A 17,595-nucleotide genomic window follows, 5' to 3' on the forward strand; every position below is an offset into this window, starting at 1 on the left:
TATAAAGTATTAACAAGATCTTTATGAAAACAAACGGGCTCAAATATATTTTTAAATGATAAGCACAGTAGATATGGTTAATTATAAGGTCTGTTTTGGTTTTTACTGTTTTAACAATAATTATAATCATATGTTGACAATGCACCATACCAAGAAGAGTAGATAATTTAACAGTATATATATGGTTTGTCTTCCCTATAAATTTTTTAAGTAAAATTTTCAGTGTATTAATTAGTACATATTTTTGTATCTATAACTACATTTCAGAAAAAAATTAAAAATGACAATTATTTAATGTTTAATTTCTTTATTTTCTCCAGAATAGTTTAATATTCAAACCCAAATCGTTACTTTGAGAAAGGGAAAAACAGAGAAACATGAAAAGACAAACATTTCATTTAACTTATGGTATTGTGAGCAGTCACTTTTGTAGGCAACACTTTTTTGTCTTTGTAGAAAAGAAGAAATAAAAATAAACAGCACCATTAAAGAATGTATGATCCCTGAATTCTAAACAAAACACTGTCTAAAAATTGTTTAAATGCTTGTTGCACTCAGTCACATTTAGTCAGGTATCAAAGCAAGCATAACAGTTTTAAATTGTAGCAGTCTTACTGAATCAACTGCTCCCCCTTCTGAGGATTTTACACACCTTTTCTGAGTTTTTCCTGTGGGAATAATATATTCTTTGGTAAAGGACCGAAGGAGGGTTTTACTTTTCTGTATGCTGATATAAAATGTCTGTACGTTGAGGGTCTTCGCCCCCAATCTGTGTTTGTCATGCATGTTATGTTTGGGTCCATTTCACATTTTCCTGTTACACTGTAAGAGTAATACCGCCTTTAAAAAAAAAAGGCATTAAATGGCTAACGTCAAACAGATGTAAACATTCAGAATACTGACCAAAAAAAAAAAAAAAAAATACACACAAACACACATTACAAAAAGAAACTGTACTGAAAATATGAATCAGATTAGGTTTCCATAAAGCTAGGGGAAAAATACAGCAGTACAAGAAATTTATGGCAACAAAGTAAAGCACTTTTTTTTGAAACATTCATGAACAGTACAAATACAACAAAGTTTTTCTACCATCTAAATTATTCTGCAACTATCAAATATAGTACAAAGCGAAATAGTATGTGCTATAAAAAAGCAGCTCCTTTAAATTATGGTAAAAATGCTTTCGTTTGCTTTACAGTGACAAAGCATGAGGACTGAAGACTACAAGATTTTTATGTTCAGTGACATTTTGGCTACATAGGCCCCTGACAGTCTGATGAGTTCCTTTGCTAGGACTCTTCACATTGTTCTCTGGAAACACAAATGGACAGTGACTCTTGACTCTGCGTGTTCAGCGGGCTCATTCCCACCAGGCAGCTAGCGTGGTTCTTGGCCTTGAGAGACGACGCAACCCTAACCTTGGCTTCAGCTTCTGTAACCTGGGACTTCACCAGACCAAAGAGGAACTAGGAAACCGAGGCCACAGCAACTTCCTCTTTTGAAATTGTGCGAGTGTTAGTAAAGAAAACTGGGCTGCAGCATCACATATTCTTACCCTTGACTGAATTATGAAGCACCATACGCATCGGCATGTTTGTTTTTGTATGTTTATTTTGAACGAGTAAGACTATCCAAGGTCTAGAAGTCAACTAAACCTTCTAGAGCTCATCCCAGAAACACACACCACCACAAAGTCTTTATAGCAATGAGGCTCAACCTCATAGGTTTGTTTTCAAGTTTTCTTTATCGAATTGGACCTTAGCAGGAAAATATTATAACTATGATGCTCGGTTCACCAATATTTCTGCTATTTTCACTTGGGGGGAGGACAGTTTTTTCATTTTGAAAATGAATTTGCATCAGAACGTTCTTATTAACATGCCCATTAACTAACCGTCTTTGTACACCTCAGGCATATGCATATCATATAGGAGGGGGATTAGAGAATAGCGGTTTTCCTCCTCCCCCTGCTCCAAAAGTGCTACTTACGGAAATACATCCTTTGTGATTAAAAAAAAAAAAATTACGTCACATGTGCAAGTTCTATTCCTGATAGGGATAGGATACTGTCCAATAATCAGGATATGCACACACTAAAATTTGCACATTACACCACAATAACCATGTAGTAAATAACATATTCCATTTGCACATAGGCAGACACCTGTGGAAATCAGGAAACTAAGAACCTATTCACCTAAATCCAAATATACTGACTTGTGTGTGTGTATGTGTGTATTTTAAATGGACACTTGTAAAATATCTGATTCATTTTTTACTTCTGAACTTCTTTCTTTCCATTATTTTTTAGCCTAAAGATGCTAATTGTTCAGTAATAAAAACCACATGTGAACTTTTAAACTGGGCAAAAAAGAGCACAGGCATAGAAAAATTCTGCTCTTTGGACCTGGGTGATAGAATCCATGAACAATCAACAATTGATTCTCTCAACCTATTATGTGAAAAATCAAAACATTCAGAAGGACACTTTTCTTTATTCCCAGTAAGCAACTTGCAGGCATTAATTCCACAATGATGGAACTGATAATGGGCTTCAATTGTAGCTCATATACAGAGCAAAGGTTTCATAGACTGGAGTTTCTTTCAACAACATGTCAGTTACTGATGTGGTAGTTCTGAATCTGCTGGTGTAGACAGTATCTGACACTGGTGGTGCAGCAACTGAATTGAGAAGGAGTTGGCATGCAAGTGTCTATATCTTAGGGGTGCCCCTCTGTGAGACTAGAGCATGATCTTCTGAACCAAGATGACATCAGAGCCAAGCAGATCATTGAGAAAACACTGATGAGGATGACCTAATACAACCTGGTACATAGTGAACTAAGGATCCACGGGAACTTATGCTGCAGTCCTTGGGAAGGGCTGGCTAAGTGCACTGCTAATTTTCTCAGTCATTTGTTAATTTTAATGTGAAAAAAACAGAAGTGACAATACTGAAGCACCAAATTGCAGCCACGAAGGCAGGCCCTTCTTTGCTTTTATCATAAACTATCTTTCTCTATCAGCAATTTGTTAATAAAAATGATGTCTCTGTCACTTACCATTTGGCAACATCACGATAATAAATATGGAGGGAAAAAACATATACCATGGTCAATTACTATTTTTTTTTAAAAATCACAAGTGTTTTTTTTTTTTCCCCAGGAATGTAAATTCTGTTCATTCCAGTTAATTTTTAAGACGTATTTTAAGGGAATGTCAAAAGTTTATATTGATTAGGATGATCCACGTATAAATTCTTACCCTGGACAGATCATATCCGCCGCCTTCCTGCCATGTTTTTCATTCTTTTATTTTCTACAGCCTCAATCAATCGATGGGTTAATGGCACTCTGCATTTTGTGCTCTGTAATCTGAAGTTAAATGGGCTTGACTTGTGTTGTCTTTCATCTTCCCACAATGTGCATGTGCTTTTGAACTTGCTTTAGGGAACAGAGCCTCCTGAACTAAAGCTGTTCTCTGGCATGAGGGTGGCCAAAGTATATGGAATGTAGCTCAAATACTCAACACTCAGACTTTACTAGATAAACACTGACGATATTTGTAAGATGCAGTATCCCTTTTTCAAAAGCAGTTCCACTCTCCCAAATAAGAAGAATGTACTAAATTCACCTGAGGGGAAAGAAAACAAAACATGCAATACCTAGAACAATTTTTTAAAAGAAGGGCTATATCAGAGTAAAATATAATTATATGGATTGTGAATCATGAGAAAAAAAAATTGTCCAGAAAAATGTCAGAAATTCAGCCCTCTGTAGTCCCTTTTATCATCAATGGCACTTTTTTTTTTTAAAAAAAAGGTGGCCAATCTCTGTAAAACTGAAAGTCAGAATGCACTGGTGTCACCGATAAAGGGGTACAATGATTTCCCCCCAAATTTTAATATCTAGTAATTGTATTAGTGAATATAAGACCAATATTTACATAATCAACTCATTTATGTTTGCATATACAGCATTATACTTGTTTTAACGTTAAAGAATTTTTTTTAATACTTGCTCTTAAAAGCCACACGTGAAGCTCTGAAATCCTCTGGGCCTGTGGCTCTCTGTTGGCCAACTGATCTTACAGTCTCAGGTGTCAAAGGACTCGAACCAGATTACTGGGCATGAGGCCCACATTGCAATTTCAGGCCTAAGACACATTTCACTACAACATGTGTACAACGTCCAAGGCAGATGCAGATTTTCTGCCAGTCTCTGAAAAGAGTAAAAAGGGAGGAAAGAGAATAAGGACAGTGGAGTTCATTAATGGCATACCTCCTTTAATGTATCTTTTCTGATATGAGTAAATACAAGGAATCATACATTTAAATCAGATTCCCCTTTCCAAATATGATTTAATCGCCATGGGAAAGGTAGCTCCAGAAGAGTGAACCGTGAAAACCCTGGCTGTAATGGTTAATCTAGAGAAGAATGCATACCCACCTTAAATCACTTTCACCACTCTCTTTCTATGTCTGTATTTCTGCTTAGCATTAATTTAAAATGTCCTTTTCCTAGCTACACCTGAAATTTTAAAAACCCGATGGGGCAGTGACACGTATACATATGAACAGAAATTTTCCAGAGCTGGGAATGGCAACTAAATATATAAAAGACATGCTGCCGAGCCACTCGGCTGGTATGGGATCACCCCTTTCCGAGAAATGCAAGAAAATAATCCCATAGAGAAATCTGTTCCAAAGTAAAATAAATTAACACGATATAAACCACTGAGTTATTCATCCTGTTGCTGCTGACGCCGTTTGGCTTTTCCATGTTGAAAAGGGATACTGCATCTTTCATTTAGCTCTTATCGCACAACCAGGCAAGCTACACAGAGTTTTGAAGGACCTATGCAGTCGTCATGGCAGAAGGCTCCACAGCCTTTGCACACGATCATGGCTTTCAGCCGGCAAGAGCATTTCAGTTCCAGTTCATCCGCGTTGCTACTGTCGGCAAAGTTCTGAACGGGCGTCTGAGCGTTCTGACCGGGTAGACCCGTGGCAGGGTTAGAGCCACTTCCCAAAATCCCAATGGACTTTTCGATCGCAGAGGCTGCCCTTTTGAAGCTCGCGCTCCCAAAGTGTATTGTTGGGTAGTTTCCACAGAGCTGCTGCTGTTGCTGCACCTGCATTTTCTGAGCAGCTAATTGGGTGAAAGGCTTTTGTGGCTCAGAAAGCAAATAGGAAGAGAAATCTGCATTTTTTAGCGCAAAGGCTTTTAACTGTTCTTTCATCTCATTCTGGTCGTAGGAAACTTGTTTCATGCCCAGTTCACAGCTGCTGCCTAAACCTTCCTCAAAAGAAAGAGGTTCCGATTTTATATTGCTACATATGCCCGTGGACTGTGGCCAACTAAGTCTCTTAGTGGTTTCCATGGTAACTGGAGGTTGTTTTTGATCGGCTGGGACTTCTACATTAGGGAGAGGTGGAGGTAGTGGAGGTGGTGGTGGGGGAGGCGGGGGCAAAGCCAAGGGTGGAGGGGGAGGAGGTGGTGGGGGCGGGGGATGCACGAGTGCTTTGTTTGGCATTGCATGTGCAGCCCCTCCCACGTCATCACCTTCTTTAATGGGCATATTGGGGGATAACATGTTGGCTAACCTTAGCTGGTGAGGTGCTGAAGAAAGGCCCACCTCCACCAGTCCCTTTTGTTCAAGATGCCTATTGAAGGCAAATGCATTACAGCCCACGGGGGCCTTGGCAGAGGCCTGTAACAGAGCCGCCGTTGGAATGGGGCCCCTGGCAGCCATAGGCATTTGGTAAAACTGCTGTCTGTGTGAGGTACCAGGGTCAGGGTGGAAGCCGCCATTCTTGTCAACATGAAACAGGTTCTGCTGGAAGCTACACGAGGGGAGCAGCCGCTTTTGTTGTTTGACCTCAGGGCTGTGAACAATTCTGTTCTGCATGGTGTGCTTGCTCAGCCACTCTTGCTTAAATGGTTGGCCGTGTCCTAGCTGATTCAGGCCAGAGTTGATGACACAAGGCACCCCTTTAACATCTGGCTCCGCTAACAATTTCCCTGGTTCGCATTTAACTTGAGCGTGTTCCCCCACAGTCCTGGCCACTCTCTTTTTGGGGTGGTTTTCTCGCTTTCTTATCTGGAGTGGTGCAAGAGGCCCTGCCAAGTAGCCCTTCGTGTCTGAATTTGGAGAGCTGGACGGCATTTCGACAATGTTCCTCTCTGGTGCTGTTTTACCCACTGAGGTAGTTTGAAGAGGCAGAGGAAGCCTGTTAATTTCAAGCTTCGCTCCCAATCTGGGCTGTGGCAACACTTTTTCCAAAGGCAGGTTGCCCTGTAGTAACTGTGTCACCAGTGGATTGTTCGCCTCCACAGATGACAGACGACAGCTTGAGCTCCCTGCACTGGGAACTCTTTTCAGGGTGTCTGTAGCCAAGGAAATAGCCTCTTCCACAGGGCCAGAGGCAGGAGCCTTCACGTTCTGTGTCTGTTGCACACTGGGGGCTGCCTCTGCAACCGGGGGAGGCAGCTCAGGGCCGGGGAAGTCCTCAGTATCCATCCTAAAGCCCTTGTCCACTTCATGAGGTTCAGACTTCACGGGGAGAGTGACATTTGTTATGAGATTCCTGGGGTGAAGTTCTGACACGTGCGAGTAGCTGGCATGCTCAGTTTTGATAGCCTTTGGACAGCTCTGCTCTAGATATTCTTTCTGTTTACTTGAACCCGAATGACTGACTAGAGGCTGTCCTGTGCTCCTCATGCCATCATCATTCCAGCAAATCCGGTTGCCTGGATGATACTGATTGCTACAGGCTGTGTCTGCTTCACTTTTGAAAGCGGTCGGGCCACGTGTCTGCTCAGCAAAGCTATTACTAGGAGCAGTCACCTCATTTAATTTATCCGAAACAACGAGGGGTGCTTCTCGGAGACTTGTGCAGGAAGCCTGCATCGTTTTGCAGTCTTTTTTTGCTACAGAAGCTGCAATGAAACTAGAACTGTGATCTATGCTTTCGTTTGCAACCAACTCAGGCCTGCTAATAACAGATACCTGAGGACATGCCATGGGTTGTATGGCGGCTTCTGTCCTCACCGACCTGCTCTGGATGTCCAAGCTGGCTTCCGTGCTTTCAATGGAGACAGTCACAGACAAAGTGGAGGTCAGTGTGGCGCTGTGATCGACGATGACTTTACATGGAATCGATCTGTTTATGGCTGCTGGTGCAAAGCCCCCTGGAGGTTGCTGAGGTTTCCCAGAATTGTCTGCCCTATTTCGAGGCCCTGAATTTTTGTCCAAGCTTTCAGCGCTTAACTTGGGAGGACTATCGTAAGAGTTTATTGTTAGCATGCTTCCGGTAAACATTGCGACGGGTGGGCGTGCGACCAGAGTGTCTGTGACAGCTACGGAATCCCTGCAGCTGAGGGCTGCTCTCACAGTGGTGCCCATGGACATGGAGGCCTGTTCTTCACTCCCAGGCATGGCTATCTTCTCAGGAGAAAATCTGCTGTTAATTCCCGTTGGGGGAATCAAGACAGAGCTAGTGGAGAGATGGTTTGGCAAGTTATTTCCAGAGGAGGGAGTTGGCACGGAGGTGTACTGACTGGAGACTAAGTTACCAGCACTGCTGCCTGATGTGAGCAACTGCTTGTCATCCACGGAGCTTGATATGCTGGCGCCCTCGGTGGTGGCAGGAAGGGGAGTGTTTTCAATACATTTTGGTATAATGGCTATGTAGGGAGTGTCAGTTCCCTGGATGGTTTTTAACATGCTTATATTACAAGCAGAAATTGTAGTGTTTGTACTATCGACAGACATGAGAACAGAGGATTTATCAACAGAGCTCACAAAGGGATGTTCTTTAATTGCTCCCGACATAGCAGTGCTGCAAACAGACACAGGGACAGAATTTTTATTAAAAAGCATGGGCACACTGCTATTTTCAGAAGAGGTAGATGAAACAATTTTCTCAGGTAAATGTGACACAGGTATATTTTCGTCAGAACTCTGCACAGATAAGTCCGTGGCAGTTTCTGGAAGTTTAGTCGGGTTAAGAGACTGCTGTAATACAGTGGTGGCCTCCCGGAGGAGCGCAGACTTGTTGCTAGGAGATCTGCAGTTTGGATTGACAATAATGACACCAGTTGAACCTTCGATTTTTGTTTCAGGGGTAGAAAGAACTTCTAAGCTTGGAGGGCCTTCCTTTGAGCCAAGCGGAGGCAACCGGGACTCTTTAGTGTTTTGGAAGAGGTGGGCTCGGGCTTGATGCTTTGCAAAGAGCTTTGCCTTTGTCTGTTCTTTGATATGTGCCAAGGTTCTCGCCTTTCCACCCTCTCCTGGGCTCCCCATGGCTCCAGAGACAATGCTTGCTGCTGCTGCTACAGCAGCTGCTGCTGCTGCCTCTCGCTGGGCCCTTGCTTGCTGGGCTCGGGCCTTGATATCTGCAAGGGTTCTGGCTCCTGTGTTCCTTCCACCACTGATAGCTGTGCTAGGGGATGCTCGAGACTCTGGTTTGGAGACTGGTTGGCTCTTGATAATAAAAGGTGGCCCAATTTTGGAAAGCTGGATCTACAGGAAGGAGAGAATAGAAAGATAAAGCGCTTAGTCCATGATCACAGAGGAGACAGGTGGCATGTGACAATGCAGAGGAGAAGAGTAGTATATTTTTTTATAATGTGACATGAACTACACTGAAATCCCTGAATGGACCTTTAGCAATATGAAATGCAGCATGGACCTTTACAAAGCAATATGAAATGCAGCATGAATGTGAAAATTAAAATTTTTAATTTCTGTTTTTACTCTACAAAAATATCAACAGGTGACTTCATGTGACACAGAAATGAAACATCTTAATGCCTCATATAAATAGAAACAAACTCCATGCTTCCTAAAATGTGGTTAGCTAAAAAAAACCAAAAAACAAAAAACAAAAAAAAACCAAAAAAAACCAAAAAAAAGAGAGAGAGATGTTTAGTCCTTTGATTATCTTCCTTGCTGGCATGAAAATGTGAGACCTTAACTCTATTTGAGTTTCTATCTTAATTTGACCCAAGAAAGCTCTAGCTGAGAGGTCAGGAGACTAGCATAATCATCCTGGCTTTACTCAAAGGAACTAAGATGCTGGGCAAATCGCTGAGTCCGTCAGTGTCTCCAATAACTTCCCTGCACCAATCTATGGTTTTTATGTATTCTCATATTGTCTAGCATGCTACCTTATACACATATAATAAGCACATAAAAAGAGTTTGTAAACTCAGATGTAAAATGAAACTAGTTATTTCTGTTTTATTTTCCTCACAGGATTGTTATAAAGATGGAATAAGACTATATTTGTAAGAGTGCTCTGCTTTCTAAAGGGATTTTATTATCATTATGTTTTCATGAAAGCAAGGGCAACTCTGCTGTTTTGCCTCTAAAAGGAAGTATGGGTTGGGCAGTTTCCTTTGATATTGATAATCCACAATTTGCTGAATTTTGTAAATGTCCCAATCCACATTGTTCACCTACTCATGTTAATCAAGAGACTTGCAGTCACCACCAAATGCATGAGGCGCACGCCCTAACAACCAACATCCCATAGTAATGCCTGTGATGTTCTAATCACTAAGAACATTCTTAGAGCCATAGATTTGTAGAACTGGAAGGGACCCAGTAAAGTCTCTTGTTTTACAGTTGGAAAAAACTAGAGGTAAATTGTCCTGGTGCAATATAACGGTGAGTGACAGAGAGAGTCTCTGGGCTCCCCATTCAGAGCTGCTGACATGTACTATGCTTCCTTCCCATCTGACTTCCAGATAAACATTTTCCTAGAAAACATTTAATTTCTCTTCTTAACATATGTATGTTTACATTATAAACACGACACATATTACAGGATCATATCGATTTGGAATTATACTTTGAAACTTTGATAGATAAAATTATTTTCCTGAGGTTATCTCATTCTCATTATCAAACCTGTGAGGTCTCTTTTCTAATTCAAAGGCTCCAATATTTACCTTAGATAAAAAAATTTAAAACATCTAAAAAATTAAGCCTACATATACTTAAGAGCTCAAGGACAAATGTCATATATACTTATAATTCTCTCTCTATCATATACCTTTATATAAAGTATATATCACTTTGAAAATAAGCTTTTGAAAAAAAAACTAGACTGGTATGTTTAAGAATATTTTATACAAAAAGTATACTTGTATTTTTTCTATTGCTTTAGAAATTAAAACACATAGCAGGGTTTTATGTTCCTCTTTTACATCTCTAGAATCTTATTTAATGGGGACTGCTTTATTAAACAGAATAACTACAACCGCACTCTTAAAATTCAACTTTATGGAGATCATGAGTTACATACAAATATGTAACTCAGAGTAAAATAAAGAGAGATTAAGAAAAACAAAGCTTGAGTATGTTTATAATTCTAGACCAATCCTATGATGGCATAATCCATTTTATTGTAGAACAATATAAACGAACTGAGGTAAATGGACCAAATAAATTTAAATGGTAGTGGGTAGATTTTTTTTTTTAATTCAACAGAGTTTCTTTTAAATTAACCTCAATTTTCAGTTTATTAGGCAGGCCAATTTATATAAAAGATTTATTTTCTGAATGTTAAAAATCTACTGGGATCAAACGAAAACATATAAATAGGAATGTCTGTCTACAGACCTTATTTTTTTTGTTGTTGTTAAGTTAAATACCTCTTTACTATCTTGGAGGTAAAAAAAAAATAGGATTCGTATACCTATATATCTATAGCATTTTCCTTCAGGGTTCACAAAGCAATTTCACTGATTTATTTAAGAAATACTTAATGAGTCTCTTCCATAAGCCAGGTCCCTCTTCTGCTAAGCAATGGTGGTATTCGATGTTTGTTGGAAAATAAATGAAGGGATAATATGTACCTTCATCTCTTTAGTGCATGCCTCTAACTTCTCACTACTTCTTTCTCTAGGTCTTCTGAACTTTTATAAGACATTAAATTATCTTCAAATTTTCCCAAGTTTATGTAGGTCTCTGCCCTATACCTTGGAATCCCCAAAAGACCCTTACCACTGTGATCTGTGGGCTCCACCAAGCCCAGTTCTACATTTCATTTTTCTTTAAATGCTGAGGTCTAAATACACACAGACACATACACACACACACACACACACACATACACACGTGTGTGTGTGTGTGTGTGTGTGTGTATCATATGAGCTCAATGCACAGTCTTAAGAAAAAATCATTTACTATTAGACTGATGCTGGGAATATTAGATTATTAACTGCCACATAAAACCTAGAAGAAAATTTTTGAAAAATTAAATATCTAAATTAAAAAAAAAATCTATCATGGAATTGTCTTTCTCTTCTATTCTTGTTTAAATAGCATACCTTGAGAGGTGGAACTCTGGGTTCCTCTCTTGGAGGCTGCTCTTTCTCGGGTGGGCTACTAGATAACACGTTTCGGGTCGACTGATCATCTTCTATCCTCGCCCTCTTTTCCTTGCAGATTCCAAAGCTGTGCTGCTCTGCCGTCTTCCTCTTTGCTATCTCGGATTCTCTACTTTCATTTCTTAACCCGTCGGGTGACTTGGAGGGCTCTGGCAACTTGGAAGTATGCAAGGTCTCCAAGCGGTTCTGTGCACTCCCTTGCTTATGTGTTTTATTTCTAGAGCCTTCTGGAAATGAAGCCTTCTCCACTGGTGACACATATTGTTTGTCCTGTAATTTAGCTGATGGAAGCTCATTTCCTTTACTCTCTGTCTCTTCAGAAAAGACAGATAATTCCAGTGGTGAAGACACCCCTTTCTTTTCTGTTCTTTGCAGGACATTGTGATTTTTTACTTTTATGATTTCTGTAGAAGAAAGTTCTGGAATTGAAGCAGAATAGGGCTTCTCAGTTTCAACATGTAATTTACAAGGCTGCTGATTCAGGGTTTTATTGTGTAATTCTTCAGGTGAAAATGCTTCGGGAGCCATGGAAGAAGAACCCATTTTCTTGGGTTCGGGAGTATTTGATAGAGTCTTCTGCTGAGAGAGAAGGCTTTCTGCCAGAAGCTTGGCAGGAACAGAGCCTTCATCTTTCTGTGGGGAGAGTGGTTCTTCGGATATGGAAGGTGACTTTCTTTGTTGATGCCCCATTTTTTCATTCATTGAAGAATTAGAAATTGGAGATGTTTCTGAAGGAAGTGGCCTACTGGACATAAAAGTGGTCTCAGACGTGAGAAGCATGGAAGACACTGAAGAAGTTTCTGATGTCAAAGGTAAATCAGACATGGGTGATGCTTCTGATGTTAAAGGCAAATTTGATACTGGAGATGCTTCAGAGGTTAAAGGTAAATTGGACATTAGAGATGCTTCTGACAGTTCAGGTGAAGTGGATACTGGAGATATTTCTGACATCAAAGATGCATGAAGGGTTTCTTCAGTGGGATTTCTCTGATTATATTTGTCTGCATTTTCAGTGCTGGACACCTCAGAACAAAACGTTGTCTCAAGCGAGGCTGGAGTACACGATTCTTCTGAAGTGGATTGTGTTTCCCCTCCTGGGGATGTCAGGCTGGTACACACTTCCTCTGGGCTCTCAGAAGAGAAGGAAGTGTCAGAGATGCAGACATTTTCAGAAAGTTGTTCATCAGGCTCACTCTGTAGCTCCATATCTACAGCAATTCCTTCACTTGGAAATTGGCCTTCTAAAGATGATCCTGATTTTATTTTTGGAGTATTGGTCTCTATTGCAGTTTCTGGCTCCTTATGTTCTGTGTCACTGACATGAGTCACAGATGAAGTGGAAGGAACGAGAGAGTCACAGACTGCTAGTTGATCAATAACAACCGACATTTCTTCCTGGGAAGATTCTGATTTCTCTTCCACCTTGACTTCAATATGATGCAAAGTTTCTAAAACATCATTCATCATAACACAGGATTCCACGTTATCTTCAGGAAGTGCTATTTGGGGCTCTTCATGAGAGGTGGTCAGACTTTCAGACTCCTCAGAAAATTCAGGTATTGTCTTATGATTTTCATCTTGGCATTCACAGATACTAGTCTCTACCTCTTCTGCAATTTCCTCCTGAATCACAGATTCTTCAGGGATCAAGATATCATCTGATTCCAATTCTGCCATTACATCTTTACCTACGTCTACCATAGGACAGAGTGTAGCACAGAAATCAGGCTCTGGAGAAGACGGACTTTTCATGCTTTTTGGCTGTTGTCCTTCCAAGGGAGTCTGTGAGGAAAGATCTGGAAGACTAGAGGTCCCACATGAAGAACTACTTTCAGCTCCATCATTGTTTGGTCCAGAAGTGAGCTTCGTGGATTCCTCTCTTGACATGCCCAACCTGAACAGAAATTAGAAACACTATTGTTCAACCACAAAACATGAAAAGTACAACTTGGATCTCTCCCGAATATAGTATTCGATAAAAGTAAATATGTCAATTTAACTTTATAATCACTAAGTAACATGCTTAATTTAGGTAAACAAGTTTATAATGATTTGGTTTTTCTAAGACCTTATAATCATAACTGAAATAAACTCTATTTCTGGTTAAGAAAGTTACAGATTTTTATTCTATAAGCAAGGAGATGGGAACCTTACCAAGTGTTAGTAAAAGAAATTAGAAAATTACATACTACAAAAGACTAGGAAATATGTACAGAAAAGCAAAACAATGTATTAGATTGAAATTTTTTTAAAGGCATAAAGTAGAAATGTCATCTTATAATAAAAAATTACATAAACTTCAAAGGATGCAACATAACCAAATCATTAAGTTCAATGCAAGAGGAGTATGATGTAAAATCTTGAAACTGAAATGACTTCCAAAGATTAAGTTTTCTTAAATCAATGTAAGAGGTGTTAGTTAGTCAATCACCTTATTTTAGTATCCAAGTATCTAACCTAACACAATATGGAAATTTCACTGAAGAATAACAAACATATTGAGGTCATCAAAGTTGATTCTATTAGATTACATTTGTGTAAAGCAAGACATTCTTCCATGTAGATCTCCTATTTTAAAAATAGTCCATAAAAATGTAAAGAAGATTAAGAAATAATCCAGCCTAATGTTCAGGTCATAAGACAAAGTTAATCAGAATTACAAGCAAAGATATTTGCAAATCACTATTTCCTATCATACTAGGTTATAATATCAGCAGCAGATGGTAGAGGAATATGCTATTCTAAATGAAGTTAGAGTACTACAGGCAATTATAAATATAAGCAGAAGAGAGAACATTTCCAGAGGAAAAAACCTCATTGAAATACAGCTGTAATAGTAGCAATGCAGGAAAATACCTCAGTGAAATCTTCAACCTTTTACTTAAATTACATCCTTAAAATAAAAGGGAAATAAAATTGCATACATTGTTTGGGTATTTGATCATTACTTTCTTTACTAAAATTCAGAAGGTTCTGAAAAGAAAATAGATGATATTGTTGTCATAATTATTCTCTTTTCTTTCAACTTTCCCTAAGATGGGTTCAAACTAAAACTGTACTTTACTGAGAGGAACAGAATAGCTGCATTACGGATAAATTTAAAGCAGAAGTATCAGTTAGAAAAAAGGTCCCTTGGAGCTAGGTCAGGCAGAGATACCACTGATAGATACTAGATTAAGTATAGAACATACAGAATCTATCCACTGACAGCCAAGTTTCCGATTTGTTAATAAGAATATTATTAAATATATTTAATATTAAACCTATATGTACAAAACATATATAATCACATGGAAAACAGCACTGTATCAGATATGTCTATGTCGTCAGTTTATTATTTTGATGGGAAAATAGATTTAGGATGACATAAACCAGAGAAGGAAGATGCTTATAGCACATCACATAACCACACAAGGAAAACTCTGCCCTCCAAATATCTATACTGCAAATCAACAGACCACCTCTTACAACTTTTCCTTAGTATATGTATGAATGATTTCTAAGTAACTAAAATGAATACGCAACAGTACTACTTTACAGGCAGAAAAAGCCATTAAGAACCAAAATAAAGACCTTCTATAAAGAGCAAAATCGAAATAAAACAGATTTTAACTAGATGCAAGTTTGGATGGCAACATTCTTGGGAAAATAAAGCAATGAAAAGGCACAGGAGTTGGTCAACTGAAAATTACCTGATCCTAGGGGAAAAAACCCCTTACATATTGGGAGAATGTAGGTAATCTAAAAGTAACAAAATTAGAAGAGCAGTAAATGAAATGTCAAAAATACATCTATCATCCAATATGAATTCAAAGACAGAAAAAGCCAAGTGAGAAGTTCAGTGATGTAAGAGGACAGAAAATCTGTGGATGAACTACAGCAAGAAAAAGGTCAAGTGAAAGAACTGTTTGTATTCGGAGCTCAGTGATGGTGATGGGGAGTCATATTTACTTACATACTGTTGCTGTCATCTTCCAGAGCAGGCTCCCGTAACCTGATATCCATGGGAGTCTGTGAAGCCCCCAAAGTTCATGTAAAAAATTGTATGTGTGTATGTGAATTTTTCTGAGAAGAATTTGCAGGAGTAAGACACTGAACAAATTACTTAGCCACACTGTGTAAACCTGGGAAAATGACTTAAGTTTCACTGTCCCTCAGTTTTGTAAACGATTTTAAAATATAAGAATAATAAAGGTATCCACTTTATAGGACTGTTGGAAGAATTAAGTGAAATAATATTTGCAAAGCTCTTAGAAACATTATCATATCCAGAGTATGCCCAATGATTGCTGACTGAAGGAAAGCCTTCTGTAATGCATGGTCTCTAGAATGCAGGCTCTCTGAGGGCAGAGTTTACGCAGGCCTACAGATGACCACGCCTCTGACATCTAGGACAGCATCTGGCCCAGAGGAGATGTTGGATAATTATTGTGAGTTAATACGAGAATGGGTCCAATACTCAATAATAATTAAGGCCCAGTGCTTTGGAGGTAACTACTTCAGTCAGTTGTACTTCTGCCTTTACTGAAAAGAGTGCTTCTAACATTCCTTTAGTCGCACAGAGGCAGGGAGGCCTCCTGAGTGGTCTTTGGTGTTATCTTCCAGGGCTCTTAACCCTGCTGGGAAGAGCCCTGGGAAGCATCTAAAAATACAGACTCCTGGGCTCTACTCCTGGAGATTCTCGATCAGTACATTTGGGGTTCTTAGAAATCTGTAATTATTTTTAAAAGCTCCAATGAGGATTCTGATGTAGTCAGGCTTGAGTAATACTGTTGGTGACTATACATGAAGGCATATGACTTGCCACATTTTAAATTCCTGAGAAAAAGACATTAATTTCTCCTTTTCGTTTTGCTTAAGTAAGTTTATGCCTCTGAGGTCCTAGGACAGCCACTGAAAACAAGCCTTCCTACTCAAGAGTACTGCTTTAGGACAATTCACCAAAGGCTAGCCTACTCTGAATAAGCAGGCATTAGCCTCATGATCCCTTTTCACGAAGAGCACTCATGAGAGATTCCTTCTGATGTTTTTCCCCCCATTTACAGAAAAAATTTTGTGAGATTAGATCAAATGGTACAGGTTCAGTGTCCTCTGAACAAAACAACAACTTTCAAGCATTAATTGTATACACGGGAGTTAAAGCTCGAATTCTTCTACTAAGAAGGATCCAAAGTTACTGTCAATTGTCAGCTTCTTAATCCCTCCTCCTTTCTTGGGGATGGATGATTGTTTCTGAGATTCTAATTCTGCCCAAGTAGAATATGTCTTTGCCAAATAACCATGAAGCAAAGGAGAAATACTTTGAGCTTAGTTCCATCACTACCACACTTATGTGTGGATGGTATTATTTTTAAAAGAAACATACACACACAAAAAAACAATAAATTAAAAATTGGTTATACCCAAAGAGGAAAATGGATAGAGTAAAAGGTAACACCTCATGTTCTCTCCAAAACAAGGACTAAAATATATATTCACAGTCAACATTTTTGGGAAAATGCGAGAATTAAAATGTGTCTAAAACTACTTATGGCTAAAGTATTCAGTGATAAAAATATTTGGATAAAAAAAGGAAAATTTTTTACTAAAATCCACTTAAGAAAGCCAAAATTGACTTCTATAGTATTTCATGAGCTATTTTCAGTCCAAAATGAATTTTCATAGACAAGTTATAAACTCTTGAAAATGCATTTTTTTTAATTTAAGTGCTGATATGCCACTATAATTTTACCAGCAATTTCTTACACTGAGGGACTATTGCCTTTTATCACAGGTTTATTAAGTTTTACAGCATATGAGTGTGCTATGTGAAGCAGAGAATTACATTTTCATTTCCTTGTAAGAGAAATGAGAAAAAAATGCTCTAGCACTTACTTTTCTCCATAAAACCTTTCAAAGAATTTTTCTTTCCAAGGTTCTGTTTTCTTTTCCTTCTCAATTTCTTGTCTTATCCGCAACTGCATTTCTGGAGTAAACTCTCCTAGAAAGAAAATGCTTATATATTGAGTAAAAGTGGTCATCTCTTTTGCTAATTAATAAAGAAAACATGTAATTAATTTGAGTAAACTTTTATGGATGTTGAAAAGGTTGAGTACTCATAATATTTCTACAGCTTCCCTTTTTATGAACATCACTTAAATAGTCATTTAGTCACAGATGAACTCTAAAACATTTAGCAAATGTGCTGCAT

At 38.8% G+C, this 17,595-nt stretch overlaps 1 protein-coding gene across 1 annotated transcript in view; it reads right to left on the reverse strand.

Moving 5' to 3' along the window:
- Positions 1-294: 294 nt before the first annotated feature.
- Positions 295-17,595, reverse strand: part of ASXL3 (additional sex combs like 3, transcriptional regulator) — a 137,513-nt gene continuing 120,212 nt past the window's right edge. Inside the window, exons 9-11 of the mRNA XM_006919995.2 lie at positions 17,280-17,385; positions 11,346-13,299; positions 295-8,529 (exon numbers count right to left, since the gene is read on the reverse strand). Coding sequence (XP_006920057.1) covers positions 4,819-8,529; positions 11,346-13,299; positions 17,280-17,385 — 5,771 coding nt within the window. The 3' untranslated portion in view covers positions 295-4,818. The remainder of the gene's footprint in view (positions 8,530-11,345; positions 13,300-17,279; positions 17,386-17,595) is intronic.

The sequence above is a fragment of the Pteropus alecto genome, unplaced genomic scaffold (assembly GCF_000325575.1).
Source record: "Pteropus alecto unplaced genomic scaffold, ASM32557v1 scaffold146, whole genome shotgun sequence".
Lineage (NCBI taxonomy): Eukaryota > Metazoa > Chordata > Mammalia > Chiroptera > Pteropodidae > Pteropus > Pteropus alecto.